A 17,714-nucleotide genomic window follows, 5' to 3' on the forward strand; every position below is an offset into this window, starting at 1 on the left:
TCATACAATGTGATTTCCTGATTTTTTTTTTTAGATGATGTCTCTTAGCGTGGAAATGCATCTATGATGAAAATTTCAGATCTCTCCCTATTTTCTAAGTGGGAGAACTTGCAAAATTGCAGGGGGTGCAAATACTTATGACCCTCACTGTAGATAACATTCCAAAGTATGCAGAATTTTTGAATTCCATCCACTATGAAAAAAGTTACAGGCATTTAAATCCGAAGGTGTGGACAAACTTGAACTGATGCACTTCTTCCTGATTTTACCCTAAAACAATAGCCTTGATGGGGAAGCAATTTTTATAACAATTTTGATAAAAAAAAATTTTTGTAATGGTGATATGATTAGGCATCACAGTAGAGTGAAAATTTTGGGGAAAAATGTCAGATTTTTTTTGACAAGGCATTAATTTTTTTTTTTGTCCTGTTTCAGCCTGTCCCTCTGTTACCGAAAAAACATTATTTTTAAATTTTTTTAATATCAATTTTCTGCTCAGAGGGATGAGAGATTCAAAACGAAAGCTGATTGGGATGTGTCTTAAAGTAATAAAACCAGTTTTTTAAAAAGTTGGCAGAACTGTGATTTTGAGGGTGTTGAAAACTGTCCCTCTGTTACCGGTAACAGAGGGACATGAATTTGGAGTCAATAAATTCAGCACATGGTATATGCAAAATACTTTTTTGCAGTGTAATCGGAGAAACAAAGTCGTTTTAGGCTTCAAATATCTCCTAAGAGTGATGCTTTTTCATCATCATGCATGGGTTCACTATTTAAGACACACTCATAATCACTGTAAACTAAGTGCCGATGATTTTACGATCATAAGACAAAAGTTCAATGAACTGTACTTGTAGAGCTACTAGAGCAAGAGAAAAAAAACGGTAAAAATTTGTTCATGGACTTTTCATTGTCATCAGATAAAGAACTTCAAACCTTTTCAACTGATAAGTGATCCATGATATTTTGTTGCAATTGAAATGTGGTTAAATGCCTGGGGTTTTTAAGTAATAGACTTTCAGAGAGTCAGCTAAAGTCCTATTGTGATCAAATTGATATGACCAAACCTAAAAAAAAAAAAAAAATCACAGCTTCAGTGACATGCCAAAGTACTGACTACAAGGTTTTGCTTAGTCTGAGCCTAAGATGCTTGTAATTATTGAGTTAAGAGAAGACTTTGAATAAAATCATGATATTAATTACCGCGGTAAGTGTTCATCTTTACAGAATTTAGGTAACATTGGAACATTTTTTCACTTTTCATCCATTTTCATCAGTTGTTGTAAAGTGGTGGTTCAGCAACCTGCAAAAAACCCTTGAATTTAAGTGAAAAAGTGTTCTATGCTTGCCATAATACATTTACAAAGATAAATGGATTACAAACAGCTGGTATGTGATGTATAAAGGCTGCCAGGATAGATGAGCAGAAATGTGTTCCTCCGTTACCACGGACATCTCACATTAAACCCCACCCAACAAAAATTGAGCAGCATAAATGGCCTGCCATTTTGCATGTTCATAATTAAGGGATTTAACTACAATATGAAAGAAAAAGAAAACCATTTTCACCTCAGGAACCGTAAAATATGCATCTTAGAACAGATGTTTTCTGTTTTCTGTCAATTTTACCCCCCAGAAATCATTTGCCCCCAAACTCTTCCCCATAATGTTGTAGTCTGAGGAAGCCTCTATACAGTACCAGTTGTTGTATTCCTCAGTCTTGGATGGAACAGGAGTACTAGGGCAAAATACAGCAAAAGTGTCCCTCCGTTACCGCTTGGCCTGGCCCAGTAGTAGTAGTAGTAGGATGTATTTTACCCTTACCTGTTACATGTTGTGCTGTCATTATTGTGTTGTCACAGTGATTGTAGGAGGTGTTTTGTTTAGTGACCTCCTGTTCATTCCACTGTGTGACAAGCTCACTGCAAGCTCAGTGTTGGCTAATGCTTGCCCAATTGAACAGCCTCTTCCTTTAAGCAAGCTCAAATGCTAGGGCGGGGGGCCGCTCCTTTCGTGGGCCCGGTCGTGCGGTGCTTGCTTCTCTGTCCCTCCCTGGCGCCTCTGGCCTGCGTGCTTTGTGGGTGTGGCCGTGCTCCGCTCTGTGTGGGGTCCGGTGCTCTTGTGGTCGTCGTGGTGTTGCTCCCTTGCCGGCCGTGGTGGTATGCGGGAGGCGCGTGGGCGCGGTTCCCGCTGTCCTGGTGGCGGTCGGATCTGCCTTGGGGCGTGTGGCTGGTCTGTGGTGTTTGGCGGTTTGGGGGTGGCGCTGCGGACGCTACCTCCGGTGGGGCTCCGGTGTTGGGGGGCGCTGGGGGTATCGCCTCTGGGGGGTTGGGTGGGCCGGACTGGGCATCCTGGCGGGCCGGGTAGGGCCTGTGGTGTGTCCTGCGGCCTGTGGCTCGCCCGAGCCTGGGCTGTGGTGGGCGGCCGGTCGGCCATGTGTCCTTGGTCCCCCCCTGCTCGGTTTGGGCGGCGTTGGGGTGTGGGGCCCCCGTCCTTCCTGTGCCACTGCACCACCTCACATATATATAGGACTTTGGGGGGTGGCCTATGGTCGGGCGTGATTGGGGAGGGGAGCTGCCTTGCGGGACTCCTTTGCTCCTGCCGTGCCACTGACCTGTTGCCCCCCAATTTTAATCGCAGAGTAGACACTTAGGGTTTGGGGGGGCTGGTCAGGTGAGGGGCCCTCCGAGCGGCAGCTGTCCCCCGATTTTAATTGCACCATTAGCTATCATCCACATACACCCCATATACATGCACACAGATACACCATCCTCTTTTATTTTATTTTATTTATTTATTTTTTTAATTGCATTATAGACACAATCACACCTTATCACATACACGGGTGGGGCGGGCTGGATTGGGGTGCCTCGTGCACCTCGGCGTCTGCCCGCCAGGGTCGGCGGTGTGGCCGGGGGCCTGGCCGTCGTGGTGGCTCGCCCGGGGCGGCCTGGCCTGTGGGGTGCCCTTGTCTGGTTCGCCTGCCCTTCCCTGGGGTGGCCCTCTGGGGCCTGTTGATGCCGGGGGGCTTGCGCCGGGGGGGGGGCGGCTTGCGGTGCTTCCCCTGGACTGACACGTGCTGCGGGCACCTCTGCGCTCTTGGGGCGGGTTCGGTGGTCTCCGGGGGACGGTGCCGGTGCTGCGGGTGGCCCGTGTGCCGCGGCGGCGGCTGGTGGTTGCTGCGCTGTGGCGGCTGCTGGGGCGCCGGGCCAGCTGGTGGGTTGGGGCTTGGTCATGCTTGCGGGTACTGTGGGCCTGGGTGGCGGGGTGGGGGTGGGGGGGCGGGTGCCCTGGGGCCGGGCCCGCTAGGGGGGGTTGTGCTCTGCCGAGCGCTTGGGCGTTTGTCGCCGTTGCGCTTTGTGCTCTGCCGGGCCGCTGTCTGTGTCCTCGCCTCCCCCGGTCTGTCTGTGGGCTTGTCGGGGGTGGGGCTCCGGTGCGCGGGTGGTGCGCTGTCGGCTCTGGTGCCGTGTGGCTGGTCTGGCTTCTGGTGGTTTGTGGGGGCCGTCGGCTGGTCTGCTGCTGGTCTCGCCTTCTCGGCTCTGGTGCTTGGCCTCCCTGCGGCTTGGGGTGTGGTGCTCCCGCTCCCTCTTCGGGGTTTGCTGGCCCGCGGGTGTCGGTTGGCGCTTTGTGGTGGTTCGCCTGGCTGCTCGCCCGTTTTCCCGCCTGCCTGCTCAGTTTCCCGCTTTCCTCCTCGCTGGCTCCCCTGTCTGCCTTGCTGGCGGCGTCCTACCGTTGGGAGTGTGGCCTGGTGTCTTCCTGCTCCCCGGCGGTCCGCGCTCTCCGCGCCTGGGTTCTGGATCGTATGTCTGGGACCCCGGGGTCCCCGGCTCCGCTGCTCCTTGGGTTACCAACGGGGGATAGGGTGGGGCTTCCGGGTGTCGGGCAGTCGACCACTGTGTGTGTGTGTGTGTGTGTGTGTGTGTGTGTGTGTGTGCGCGCGCTTGAGTAAGTAGGTGTGTGTATGAGCGTGCGCGTAGGGGTGTGTATGTGCGTAGGAGTGTGTATGTGCGTGCGTGTGGGTGCGTAGGAGTGTGTACTGTATGTGCGTGCGTGTGTGCACTTTTATTTATTTATTTATTTTAGTTATTTATTTTGGGGGGGGGGGGGGCATACAGGGGTTTGTTCCGTGGGGTCGGGTGCTGGGTGATACATCTCTGCTGCCCGTGCCTCCGCCGGGTGGGTGGAGGGTGTGCCTCCTGCATCCCTTGGCGGGGCGGCCCTGTGTCGGGGGTCGGGCGGGGGTTGGCCCGGGGCGGGCCGGGCTCCGCTCCCTGGGGGTGTGGGGGGGCAGTGGGCGGGAATTGGCGCTTCCGGCGCGGGCGGGCTTCTTTCCGGTTGTGGAGGCGTCTCTGGGCCTGCCGGTTTGTGGCCCCCGGTACCCGTCTGCCTTTGTGGGGTGTGATCTCTCGCTGGTCTCAGGGGTTGACAGTCCGCCGGCCCGCTGGCGCCCTGTCCTTGGCTGGGATTACCTCTCTTCGGCCCCTTGCTGGTCTTCCCGGGGGGGGGGGGCCCTCTGGGCTGGCTCTTGGGGCACTGATCTTTGTGCTGCCTGCCCCTATGGGCCTGGTGACCTTCTGGCGGCCGGGGCCCGGCCTGGCTATTTGGGGCAGGGCTCTCTGGGAGGTGAAGGCGGCCCCTTTCCTTTCATGCATTCTCAGTGACAATTAAACGCCCACACATTTCTGCACCTTTACATATATATGAAGTCTTCCTCACATACAGAGATACCTGTACATATGCACACTCACAGTACATACGTACTTCCCCACATTACTCACTGAGTTAACCAGGGTGTTATTATGTTGTTGGTTTTATTACAGCAACGGCGATATCAGCAGTATGACTATATATATATATATATAATATATATATGTTTTCTTTTTACAATGATGTGCATTACAGTACTTTTCATTCTGTTCACTATCATGGATAATCATTTCATTACTACAATTATGTGTGACTGTTTCAATGCGGTATTGTCATTGTGATCACTATCATAGTTCATCATTTCATGACTGCTATTATGTGTGATTGTCATTGACAGCTTCGTCATTGTGGTTGTTCATATTGTTTTGTCCTTATGTCCCTGTTCGTCTTGATAGTTGTCACAGACATTTATTTGCTGATGTCGTTCTGTATGTTTCTGTTGTTCTGTCACTATTGTTGTTGTTGCTGCTGTTTTCCTTGTCTCTTGTCTCTCTTTTTTTGTTTTTGTCCCCCTCTCGTCCCCCGAGGTTTCCTTTTCTCTTCTTCTCTGTCCCCTCCTGCTCCGGTCCGGTCGCTCCAAATGTGCTTTATAACAAGCATCAAGGTCGAATAAATTTTGTATGACAGGGGAAGTGTATATCACACTTCTCCCTGGCAGAGTAAATCTGTTGAGCACTTGACGGCATTTAGATCTACAATTCTATCTGCTTTAAAGGCTGGACAGGACAGGGGTAAAAAAAAAAAAAAAAAAAAAAAAAGCAAGCTCAAATGCCTCTGGCCGTCTCTTGTGGGATTCAAGTCCAGCACAACATACTGTATATACAGTACATCCCACGTTGTACCGTACCATATCATGCCATGTTAACATCACATACTGAGGGGTCCAAAGAAAGTAATCCCCAATACATCACGTGTTGCCTGAATTGTTCAAACCGATGGATTGTTCATTACAATTAAAACCCAGTAGTTGCAACAGAAATTGAGACTCGTCAAACCTTTTTACTTCGTCATAGGGATGGGCGATGTGACCTTAAATCAATATCGCAATAAATTGGGCAGTTCTACCTCAATGACGATAAATGCACAATAAATACCGGACCACTATATACCTTTGCTGTATGGAAATAATTGCAGCAAATGCAGATGAACTGCTTTTCATGCATTTTTTTTGGAATGTGGGAGGAAACCGGAGTACCCGGAGAAAACCCCCACACACACTGGGAGAACATGCAAACTCCACACAGAAATGCCCACCCAGATCCTCCACATCTCCTGACTGTGTGGCCAACATGCTAACCACTAGACCACCATGCAGCCCCAATAATAATAATAATAATAGCATTTATAAATATTGTGACTTTCTCATTTTTCTAACAATTCTATTCAATTCCAGACATTCCATTGTCATGTTATTTGTCTATATGTGTGTGCCATGTTGGCTTTACAAACTGGATAGGTAACCATCATCCAAATAATCATCTACACCACAGGTGTCAAACACAAGGCCCGGGGGCCAGATGTGGCCCGCCACATCATTTTATGTGGCCCGCGAAACCCTGGGAATAATGCATGTAAATAATGCACTTCACCTTTGTCCGTCTGAATGAATTTGATCCGTCATTTTGACAGAAAAATTGTACTGCATGCAGTTCTTCTAAACGTCAGTATTATCTCATCATGCAGCAAGATATTCCAAGCATTTTTCCAAACCAGTCAAACCTGTCTTAGCGGCCACCTTTATAGAACGGCCACCTGCCTATAGCAGCCACTGAAAAATCCCCCGCAGCAAATTTACTTGTTATAGACCCTGTGTATAGCAGTCACCTGTCCAACGCAGGCAGCGGCCACCCATTTTGTCTCCCTTGGTCAATATCTGACCGCATGTAGCGGCCAAATTACTGACTGAAGTAGAATCTTCATGCACGAAAAAGTTTAGTTTTTCAATCAATGAAGCTGTCTTGTGTAGACTTTAATTACTGAGTCCTAGCTCAGTCACAATCATTCACAAGATCCACACAAACTGTCAGTTGTTCCACATAAAAAAGCCGTCGTCTTTTGAGTTTGCTATTTCCTGGTCAAACATGTAACTTTAAGAGCATTTGCACCAAAACATTACTGCAAAGTAGGCTGGGAACAGGATGTGCTCCCGGCGACGCTACAATAAAAAAAAAAAAAAACATACGCGAGCATGCATGCGGCAGCGGGAGCAAAACTGAGTTGGGTTGTACTTAACTGAAGTATTTTATCAGTTATCAGTTATTATTAAGCCTCTAGCTTCCTTTTAGTAAGTAAAAACCTTGGCTATGATTGCACTACATTGTCATGTAGACCTACAAAGTACACTTGGAAGAACAAGAGGTGAATAAATGTATTGCAACTGATGAGGGGTAGGATTAAATAAGCTTTGCTTCTTCCTACTCCTTTTTGGACATGCAAAATTGTGAATTGTACTATGTGATGTGCTACTGTTTGACTCATGCATGTTCAGGATGAATTAAAACCATGAACCATGATAATAACAAGCCTAGTAGTGCTGTACAACTTTTATCCGCAGTCCGCAGTGCCCTCTACTGGTCAACATTATTATTAGCATTATTATTTTCCCTTTTTTTTCTTTTTTTCCCTCTACTGGTCAACATTCAAACTGGACGCCAACCTGTCTATAGAGGCCAACTGTCGAAAGCGGCCACTTTTGCAGACTCCCTCTAGTGGCCGCTATAGACAAGTTTGACTGTACTTGATTGTCTGCTTGTCACCATGACATTCTAACTTCACTTCTCATTTCAAAGCAAGTTATCCATCAATTTGTTAGTAAAAATATAGTAATCTAATGCGTGGGCAATTGTGTAATAATATCATGAGGTTATACTCATATTTCTATTCATACATACTGACAGTTAAAAGTGGCCCTCCGAGGGCAGCCGTAACTGCGATGTGGCCCTCAATAAAAATGAGTTTGACACCCCTGATCTACACCATGAAAAGAAAATTCCACATGTTCTTGTAGCCATGTGACCATCTATTCATGATATCAAATAAAGCATGGAATCCTTAAAAACTGCTACCAACAGCAAACTAATCATGGTTTCCTATAGAGACGCTTTTATAATATTTTTATTATCTTGTTCTTTATTTGTGAATTGTCAATTTTGCATCATTGGCCATGATGTACATGTTTTTTGTTTTTTTAAAAGCCTTTAAAAATCCGTATATTTCAAGTCAAGTATTTGTGTATCATTTGGAGCGGCGTTACGATGCATACAAACAGAAAAAAAACCAAGTATTTTTGCCGCATGATTGGGAAAGCAGTGCTCCAGTACATCAGCGAGTGCAGCTTGTACGGCTGAGATGTCATCGCGTGTCAACGCAAGTTGCCGACGTGAAGCAAGAAAAGTTGTAGGAGACTGGTAGGTTTATATACAGATGCGCCAAAATGTTGCTCTACTTTGTATGGAGGAAAATGCCAATGAAAGGGCTGACAAACGTAGGCACACGTGTGCTCCCTTTTTATTTTTTCTACTCGCACAGTCTATTTGTAGGCGCATTAGCGAGTGAAGTAATGGCACTGTACAGCCACTTGAACCATCAGCCATTCCCTCATCGTCTGTATTCCTTCTTGCTCAGGCTGGATGGTTGGAGTCACATGACTCTACACACGCTGTACCTTGACTTAAAGTGAACAGTCAAAACTGACAAAAAAGCCTTATTTTCTGTTTTATTAAAACTCAGGATGTATCAACATGAGCAAAATGACGTTGGTTATCGTAGTAAATGTTGGCAACGGTAAATGTTTGGTTTACTGCCCAGACCTACTTCGTCAGCCCAACCAAGCAAATTTGAGTTTGACATTGATGAGAGGGGCACTTGGTGCTGAAGCCCATCTTCCTAGTAAGTTGTAGCCATTTCTAGATGCTCTTTTCCAAACCTGCTTTCTAGCCAGGGCTAATTTCCATCATTTCTTAACCAGTCTTTAACCCCACCAAGCCTTACTGTGTGTCCTCCCTCTTCTTTTTAGACTAGTCTCTCCAACGCAACCAACATTTTAAAGCTACATGATGTTGACCACTCATGGTACAGGCAGCTTGTGGAGTTGGTGAACTACATCAGGAGGTTGTCTACATCCACTTGTTACAAAAGGCTGTTACTGGAAGGACAAGCAGTTGGTACTGTCAAAGTTTGAAAATGTGTTTGATGTGCTGTATGAATGTTACAAATGTTTGTGTGTAAACGTGCAGGTCAAATGTGGGCATGGGGGGTAACTGAGCACTTTTACAAAGGGATTGGGACCATAGAAAGCTAACTGTCAATGTGAAAGCGCCCTAGAATCATCTTTACCATGCGAGGTTTGGGCCTAAAAGAGATGACCTTCACCATGTGTGTGTGCTTCCATGCTTGAGGTACAGCGTTGTCATTTATATACAGTATAAAGAATCAATCTGTTAAATGCATGCATGCATGTGCGTTTGTGCGGCTGTACTAAAGCATTGCAGCGCTGCTGCTGATATGGTATAACTTTTGCACTCTGAAAATACATGCAGGTCAGGGAGCGTGCGTCCACATGTGGGCCTGGCTCAGGCTCTGGCAGGAGTGCAGTTCCCCGTGTCCTTTCTCCTCACTGTCAAGGCCATCTGTCACAACACACACACACACACAGATCAGTGTCCCTCCTGCGCTCTTGTCTCGCTGCAACTTTAATGACGTTGGCTTGGAACGTTGTCACGGTCTACTGGTCACGCCTACGTTCATGTACTTGTGCTCTAATTCTTAGGGATGGTGACGTCTCATTCAGTAGTCAAACAAGTAATTAATTGTGTCCCAGAGCATCACAGTGAGCCCCCTCGCCTCTTTAAGCGCTTAATTCTCAGTGACATGCATACTGTTCATCTCCTTGACCCTGGGCTGACCAGATATCTATCCAAACATCATCGCCATGGGCTTTCCTGCAGAGCGACTTGAAGGCGTGTACAGAAACAATATAGATGACGTAGTACGGTGAGTACTTGCATGCCTGCCACGCCTGCTATAAAGTCTTGTATTTGCTCTTCACTTCCGCTCTCCTTTTGAACAGGTTCTTGGATTCAAAGCATAAAAACCATTACAAAATCTACAACCTGTAAGTGTTTCCCAATTCTTTGCACCTCCTTGGTTTACGTGTGTGTGGTTTCTGACTGCATGTTGTTCCACATTTCAGCTGCGCAGAAAGACACTACGACGCCGCCAAATTTAACTGCAGAGGTACTCGATTCCCTCTTTCCACTTTGCCTACACGCTTCACGTTAAGCTAGCCCCAAACACATATTCAAATCTCACCAACTTGCTGTTGTCCTTTCTGACGTGGTGTCCCGTTGTACCATTAGTTGCACAGTACCCCTTTGAAGACCACAACCCCCCTCAGCTGGAGCTCATCAAGCCCTTTTGCGAAGACCTGGACCAGTGGCTCAGCGAGGACGACAATCACGTGGCGGCCATCCATTGTAAGGCTGGGAAGGGCCGCACGGGAGTTATGATCTGCGCCTATCTCCTGCACCGTGGCAAGTTCCTGGAGGCCCAAGAAGCGCTCGACTTTTACGGCGAAGTCAGGACAAGGGACAAGAAGGTGAGATGTACAGAACACGTCTTTCAGATCTCACTCAACCTTCACCTTGTACACATTGTGTACAATACTGCACTGCCCCTGCTCCAAGTAGAAGCCCCCTGACCCCTCTAATGGTTTCATTTGTTTTGAACATGCATACACGTTACAATGGAATGCATCACAAAGTTCCACATCCCGTCCGTTTCACATCAATTGCAATACATTTATGATCTCCTCAGTACATGGAAAAGTGATAAGGTCATGTAACAACGTGTTAATATAACTGTCAAGGTTTTTCCACAATCACAATAAATAGTACTTCTATGTAATAATATGTGCATGGCTCAAATCAGGTGTACCCAAGTGTTACATTTTGGGTAACATTTCCAACTGCTGGATAGACCTTGGTAATGTTATCAACACAAACTTCAAACATTGCAAAACACACACCCAACATACAAGAGCTGGAGACATCTTCCATTTCCCATAGCAACCCTCCCAAGTTCACTCTTCTTAAATGTAAAGCACATAACTTGGTGTTGACTTTCTGCTGTTATCTCTGCATAGATTTGACTTTTGTTAGAAAAGTAACTTCTATTTGAGAGAGTATCATAAAGTAAATAAAAACAAGATTGAAGAGATTCAAGAGAGTTTTATTGTCATGTGCATGGTAAAACAGCAGTAATACCATGCAATGAAAATCTTATTCTGTTCATTCTCCCAAGAAAAGAAAGAAAACACAAGAAAGAATAAGAACATAAACATATATACCAATAAATAAGGCAGCAACAAAAAAAAGAGACATTCATACAAATAAACATACAAATAAATAAGTAATAAATAAATAAAGTGCTATGAGTGTGTGCTTGTGTTGCGTGCGGCGTGTGCGAGTGCTTCGTTGAGAAGCCTGATGGCCTGTGGGTAAAAGCTGTTTGCCAGCCTTGTGGTCCTGGACTTCAAACTCCTGTAGCGTCTGCCTGACGGTAGGAGTGTGAATAATGAGTGTTGTGGATGTGTGCTGTCCTTGATGAGGTTGTGTGTTCTTCGTAGGACTCTAGTTTTATAAATGTCTTGCAGTGAGGGGAGGGCTGCCCCAACAGTGTTCTGTGAGGTCTTGATCACCCGCTGGAGTGCCTTCCTATCACGTGTTGTACAGTTACCGTACCAAACAGTGATGGAGGCGGTAAGGACACTTTCCATAGTGCATCTGTAGAAGCAACTCAGGATTGTGGTGGGCATGCCAAATTTCCTCAGTCTTCTCAGGAAGTACAGTCTCCTTTGGGACTTCTTCAGAATTTGTTGGGTGTTGTGAGACCAGGTGAGGTCCTCGCTGATGTGTGTGCCAAGGAACTTGAAGGTTTTCACCCTCTCCACCTCAGTCTCATCAATAAACAGGGTGGTCCAATGGTCCAACAAGTGACAAATCTAGATCTTGAGTTAAAGCTCTGAAAATATGGCAAAGAAAAATGGACCTTCAGTCCTTACCATGCCATTGTTGTATCACTACAAAGACTACAAATCCCATCAGCCGTTCTTAAGACTGTAATGACATCAACTTTGACCTATCAACTCCACAATATAAGCTAATCATTGCAGCACTGTGGCAACATGAGCCAGGATTCAGTGAAATGCACTGAGTGATTGGTTCTTGAATTATCATGCTAAAGACCTAAAATTATAAGGCCATCTTTGACCTCCCATGAGGGACACCCCGATCGCTTCCGGGTTAAATACGGAGCAATTTATCAACGAACACGCTAGAATTTATTTGGTTCGGATAAATGTCAACGACATATCATATGACGGATAAAAGTAAGTAAAATCCGACTAATAATGATGAATAATTTTGCCCACTTTGCGTGTTTTTTTCGCCGCTTCGTGCACACGACACGGACGGCGACCTACGAGAGGTAAAAACAACGGCTGTCAAAACGAGTTACACTGCTCGATAAACACAAAATTTGTAACTCACCCGACAAAAAAAAACATTTCAAAGCGCATAAAGATCTTCTCCTATGTATATATAAAAATGAAAAAATCTTACCTTAGACTTGACAATGGTTGTTAAACCGCCGATTGCTCGTCGAATTGAATGATGCTGCTTGATGCTGCCGAGGTCGTGACTGAACGTACAATACGCTAACACAAAATGGCGGACACGGTGAAACATTCCCCTGCTGAACGCGTATTTGGCGAATAACCGGCGGAAGGACTCAAGTTTTGTTTGGCCCAAGAAGGGACTTTTTATTTTCTAATTCAATATTTACTAGTAATACGCAATTTACGCTGTGAGCTACAAGTGTACGTACCTGGCCTGACACGAAATTTAGGTGTGTTAGACTTTTATTCAAATAATCTAATTTTACTCTTTTATACACAAACAATCACTTTAGATGCATGAATATATACCATTGTAATCATCATGGGGTTTGTTTTTCCATGGAATTATGTTCTTCAAAACTGTCATCGGCAGGCGGACACGAAGGTTATGTACGTTTCACTAATGATTACACGACAGTTATTTTTTTTTACACTGAGAATATTTGAATAATACACATTAGGAACCAATTTCAGACATCATTTTTTAATTCTAAGTAGAAATCATGACAAAATGATCGGAGAAAATATTGTTAATTTCACAACAAAAGTAGACATGCTTTACATGTAACATTTCAATGTCCAAATATAGACACTTTTTTACAACATAGCCGTGCTAGCGCAAAATAAAAACATGAACAGGCTTCATTTATGGTTTGGTAAGCTTCCTCCCTCTATAAACGTCAGAGTGATAGGGATAGTACACATTGTTAGAACAACTACTTCAAATACTACTCAAGTCAAGTTGAAGACAGCAAACGCTACCCTTGATCTGAGCCATGCACAAATAAACAGACAGAACAGTACAAGTTCAAGACTCTTGTATTGTTTCTTGAAATGGCTCATCTTGGTGCTTTGAGTTCCTTACTCAATCTCCTCCATAGTTTGATTCCACATCCTGAAATGCTGTGGCTTTTTAGCGTTGTTCTCACGTGTAAGTGTTAAGTTGAGTTTTTCTCCTCATTGTATGACATTTTTGGGTAGGTTATTGTTTGCTTTATGCATAATTTTAGGTCTTTGAAAATGTACTAAATCAATGAATTTGAATATTTATGATTTTGAAATAAAAGATTTGTATGTTCTCTATACTCGGCATTATGGATTATCCTAACTGATCTTTCTTGCAGTGCATTTAGTGAAGAGTGAAGATTGCTTTTATGTTTTTGGAAAAATGTTTTCAGAATAGTTCTTGAGACGAGACATTTTGGCAATACAGTGGGACCTTGGTTAGCGTCATTCATTCATTCATTCATTCATTCCAGAAGGGCAGACTAACCCAAATGGAAGCTAACTGAATACATTTTTCCCCATCAAAAATAAATAATGTAAATCCAATTAATCCGTTCCAGGAAGCCAAAAATGTTTACGCAAAACACGTTTTTATAGTTTTACGGAACACAATTGCAAATGCATGTAAATGATGAATGAAAGGGATAAATGAACATTTAAAGGCATTGTTTGTATTTTTTAACATGAAGTTGTAGTCCATCAACAGGGACTTACCCTTCATTTGGTCCCATAAGTCCAGTTCTGTTCACATTTTGGTGATGAAGAATGTTGTTCCGGTTAGTTGCTGCGGTTCCACAAGTAAGGAGTTTGGCTTCTTAAAACTATGCATTCAGAAGAGTAAAACATCTGCATCACAAAACAGAAAAAAAGTCAGACCTATCCTCTCAATTGCTCTACATTACTTTCTCTCCCGTTGTATTACTGCACACTGTTGCCTGTCCATTGTTGTGTGTGTGTGTGTGTGTGTGTGTGTGTGTGTGTGTGTTCCACAGCGGATGAAGATGGCTGAAACACTCACATGGCAGCCATCTTGTTGTGTATGTGTTCCACAGCGGATGAAGACGCGAGCGTCACAGCCATCTTGGTCCACTGTGGAACACATACACAACAATGGAGAAATGAAAAGTTTCCCATCAGAGCCGTAACAGAAGATCCACCATTTATCTGCCTTTGCTTTTTTTTTAAGGAAATGCATTCCTAAAAAGACTTTCCTGATGGCAGGAATGAGTGTCACATGTTAAACTATGCATCACAGCGTTCCCTTAACTCCCAGGGTAGAATTTAGGAATGTTTACCTTGCAATATGTTCTTTGTAACCAGTGTTCTAAACATGCAAATATCCTTGGCTCTTTGTTGTTGCAGGGGGTGACCATCCCGAGCCAGCGCCGCTACGTCTACTACTACAGCTACCTACTGAAGAACCAGCTGGAGTACAAACCCGTGGCGCTGCTCTTCCACAAAATGGTGTTTGAGACGCTCCCCATGTTCAGCAGCGGCACCTGCAGTGAGTCACACTCCTGCCTAACTTTTGTAATGGCAAAATGGGTCGTAGGCACACACACACATGCACGCACACCGCTGTTGACACGGAATGAGAGTCCTGCAACATGGTAGGCTCACCATGCTTGCATTTTGGCACAGTAGGATTTCTTAGTGGAGCCACGTCATCCTCTTGAGAGCTTTCTGAAAAGAGATTGGCCATTGTATTGTATTGTATGTACTTTATTGATCCCACAGCGGGGAAATTTACTTGTTACAGCAGCAAGCAAGCAAGACAAGTAAAGAGAACAGTAAAGTAAAGCACTACAACATGGTTCAGGTGGTGCAGGTGTTGTAGAGCCTGATAGTGGTCGGTATGAAGGACCTGTGGAACCTCTCCTTCTTACACCGTGGGTGTAACAGTCTGCTGCTGAAGGAGCTGCTAAGGGAACCCACAGTGTCATCTTACAGTCATCTTACTTATTGATGAGCTACTCCACTTTTTCCTGCTCTTCAAGGTCAATTTGACCTAAAAATGTAACTTTTTACATTATTGCTAGACATCACTGAGGAAATGGGTCCATTTGAGCAGACTAGTTGACAGTGCTTTCACATCCACTCAACCCACATAAATGTCATTATTTAACAGCACATGAAATCATGTGACGTTTAGTAGCTAGCTAGGTTGATACTAGGCCTGTCACCATAATAGATAAACGATAAAAAAAAAAAACAGGTTGATAATCCTGAGCCCATGTGTGTTTGCGTGTCTGCTCGTTGCTCTGCACCACACAGGCTGGATGACAAGAGACTTCACTCTGCATCTGTCTGTGAGCATTGCTTCTGTAGTAGAATGAAGGAGGGAGTGAACCCTACTGTCATCTAGTTCATCCTCTTTGTGGGGCTACTAGTGGACACAGGATGCTAGCACCAAATGAGCCTCGTGAGAAAGCATATGCTAACATGAATGAAGGCACAGAAGCGATGGTTTCTAAGGCGAATGCAACACCCCAGTGTGGGAATATTTGGGTTTTAAACAGAATGAACAAGGGGAGCGCATTTGTTGGAAAGTAGTGGCGAAGAATAAGGGGAACACCGCCAACTTGCACCGAGAGACGAAGTGGCAAAAACAATCCTCTTAGTCCCGTGGAACATTGTGTGGGAACCGCACCACCTCTGGAAAAAGTGTCACAAGTCTGCCACCCCGTGGCCCCCTGCGTCTACGTTTTCCTGGCAACGGCTACTCTCGCAGTATCAACAAAATCACATGATACATGATACATGATCATACAAAAGCAGAGATTCGATGATCCTCACAACAAATAAGACTAAGATAAAACCGATCACAGTGAGCTGAGGGAAGCAGAGAGCCAGACACACATACTTATATTAGGCCATATAATTCAGGAAAAAATGATAATTTGTAGCACAATTATCGTCCAGCAAAATTTGTTATGACAGGCCTAGTTGATACTTAACACTCCCAAAAATGTCTGCTTCAGTTGCATTTTGCTTCAGGCCATGCATCATCAGCAATGTCTTTTTAATCAACAATTGATCAAATGTACCCTCTAAAAGCAGTCAAGTCCAAAATGATTCATACCGTGGCTACGTTTCTACCTAAAGGGGAGAACTTAACCAGCATCTTCTGACACAAAGTTGCGTAAATCTTATTGATAGCAATGCATTCATAAATGAAATAGAATCACAGTCCAGAAAGTGCTTGTTTTAAACTGTCATTATTCGCTCTATTTTAGTCTTCATTTTTGTGGGTGTGTGGAATGGATTAATTTGATTTGACATTATTTCCTATGGGAAAAATTCCCTCCGTTTTTGTACATTTAGTTTTTTGTCGGAGCGTTTGCAAGAAATTTATGACAAAACCCAAGGTTCCACTGTAAAAAACAAAACAACCAAAACATTCATTGCTGGCAAACATGAGGGAATCCACTATGTTCGTATTAACCCTTTAGTTTTTTCCAGTTTTGACATTACTATTTTAAAAGTGGAGCTTGAAATGTAGCATACTGTCAATGAGAAACATCTTCACTGTGACCCAAAGTTCACATCTAATTTGCACATTATGACGTCACCACGCTCAGAACTTGTCAGATCCCTGTCTCCTTGAAACCCAACAAGGTCCAAGGTCGTCAAAATGACTTGATACTCTTCCTCATCTCTCAAGAAAACCCAGCCATCATCATCATCATCGTCGTCATTTACAGTGGGATCTTGAACACCACTGCTGCCTCCTCTGTTATTAGTAGTGTATTTCCTGCTGCGCATTCTACCGCAACTGCCATTGTTATGTGTGGTTGTTTTTTTTACATTCCACCATTTTTTGTTAAGATGTCCGCCATCTCCTGGTGTAAAATAGTAACTACACGAGGCATCAAATGGCATGTTAAATTCACTTCAATTTCATTCAGTTTCTCTTGTACGTCAAGCAAAAAAAGGCACTGGTCTAATAAGGATGGCTTGTTCACCCTTAACTCCTCCAACCTTGTTTGTATGGATTCCTCTCTTTCCTCCTCTTTCCTTCAAGAAAGGCCCTATTCTGAGTCAGACACCAGTTGGAAGTCCAGATGAAATTGAAAGGAAAATGTGTTTTTCTATCTGTGCCACACAACATTCCAGTGTGAGTGTTTTGCCTCCATTGTTGGTGTAAATGTGTGTGTCAGTTTGTGTGTTCTGCTGTTGAGCCCCCCCTTTCTACCAAACCACCCAAGCAGCGTTTGTGACCATCTTCCCTTCTCTCTAAGGGGACAGTACTGTTAAAAACAGGAGCGAGCCGACCCCTCAGGGCTTCAAGAAAGGGAATTGGCATTGGGGTAAATGATCTATTTTCATTGTCTTCTTTTAAAAAGGCCCCAGAGATCCAGCATCCACAGGCAGGACTGGTGTTTAGGTAGCACATGTAGTTCCCTGGCAGGATAGGACTAGCTCCGCCCCCAGGAAGAAGAAAGAAAAATCAAAAAACAAAGTCTGTCAGAAGAGGGTCCTGCATCTCTGGTTTTGGGTCTCTTTGTGGTGTTTCGTGGTAGTGCTTTCTCTTTATATTTATGCA

At 44.6% G+C, this 17,714-nt stretch overlaps 1 protein-coding gene across 2 annotated transcripts in view; it reads left to right on the forward strand.

Moving 5' to 3' along the window:
- LOC129193738 (phosphatidylinositol 3,4,5-trisphosphate 3-phosphatase and dual-specificity protein phosphatase PTEN) overlaps positions 1-17,714 on the forward strand; it is a 34,926-nt gene that overhangs the window by 14,727 nt on the left and 2,485 nt on the right. Inside the window, exons 2-7 of one of the 2 annotated variants that reach the window (XM_054798312.1) lie at positions 9,615-9,699; positions 9,776-9,820; positions 9,899-9,942; positions 10,065-10,303; positions 14,531-14,672; positions 17,410-17,478. In XM_054798312.1, the coding sequence (XP_054654287.1) occupies positions 9,615-9,699; positions 9,776-9,820; positions 9,899-9,942; positions 10,065-10,303; positions 14,531-14,672; positions 17,410-17,478 (624 nt within the window). The remainder of the gene's footprint in view (positions 1-9,614; positions 9,700-9,775; positions 9,821-9,898; positions 9,943-10,064; positions 10,304-14,530; positions 14,673-17,409; positions 17,479-17,714) is intronic. The other variant, XM_054798313.1, reaches the window with a different exon arrangement.

Source organism: Dunckerocampus dactyliophorus, chromosome 14 (genome assembly GCF_027744805.1).
Source record: "Dunckerocampus dactyliophorus isolate RoL2022-P2 chromosome 14, RoL_Ddac_1.1, whole genome shotgun sequence".
NCBI lineage: Eukaryota > Metazoa > Chordata > Actinopteri > Syngnathiformes > Syngnathidae > Dunckerocampus > Dunckerocampus dactyliophorus.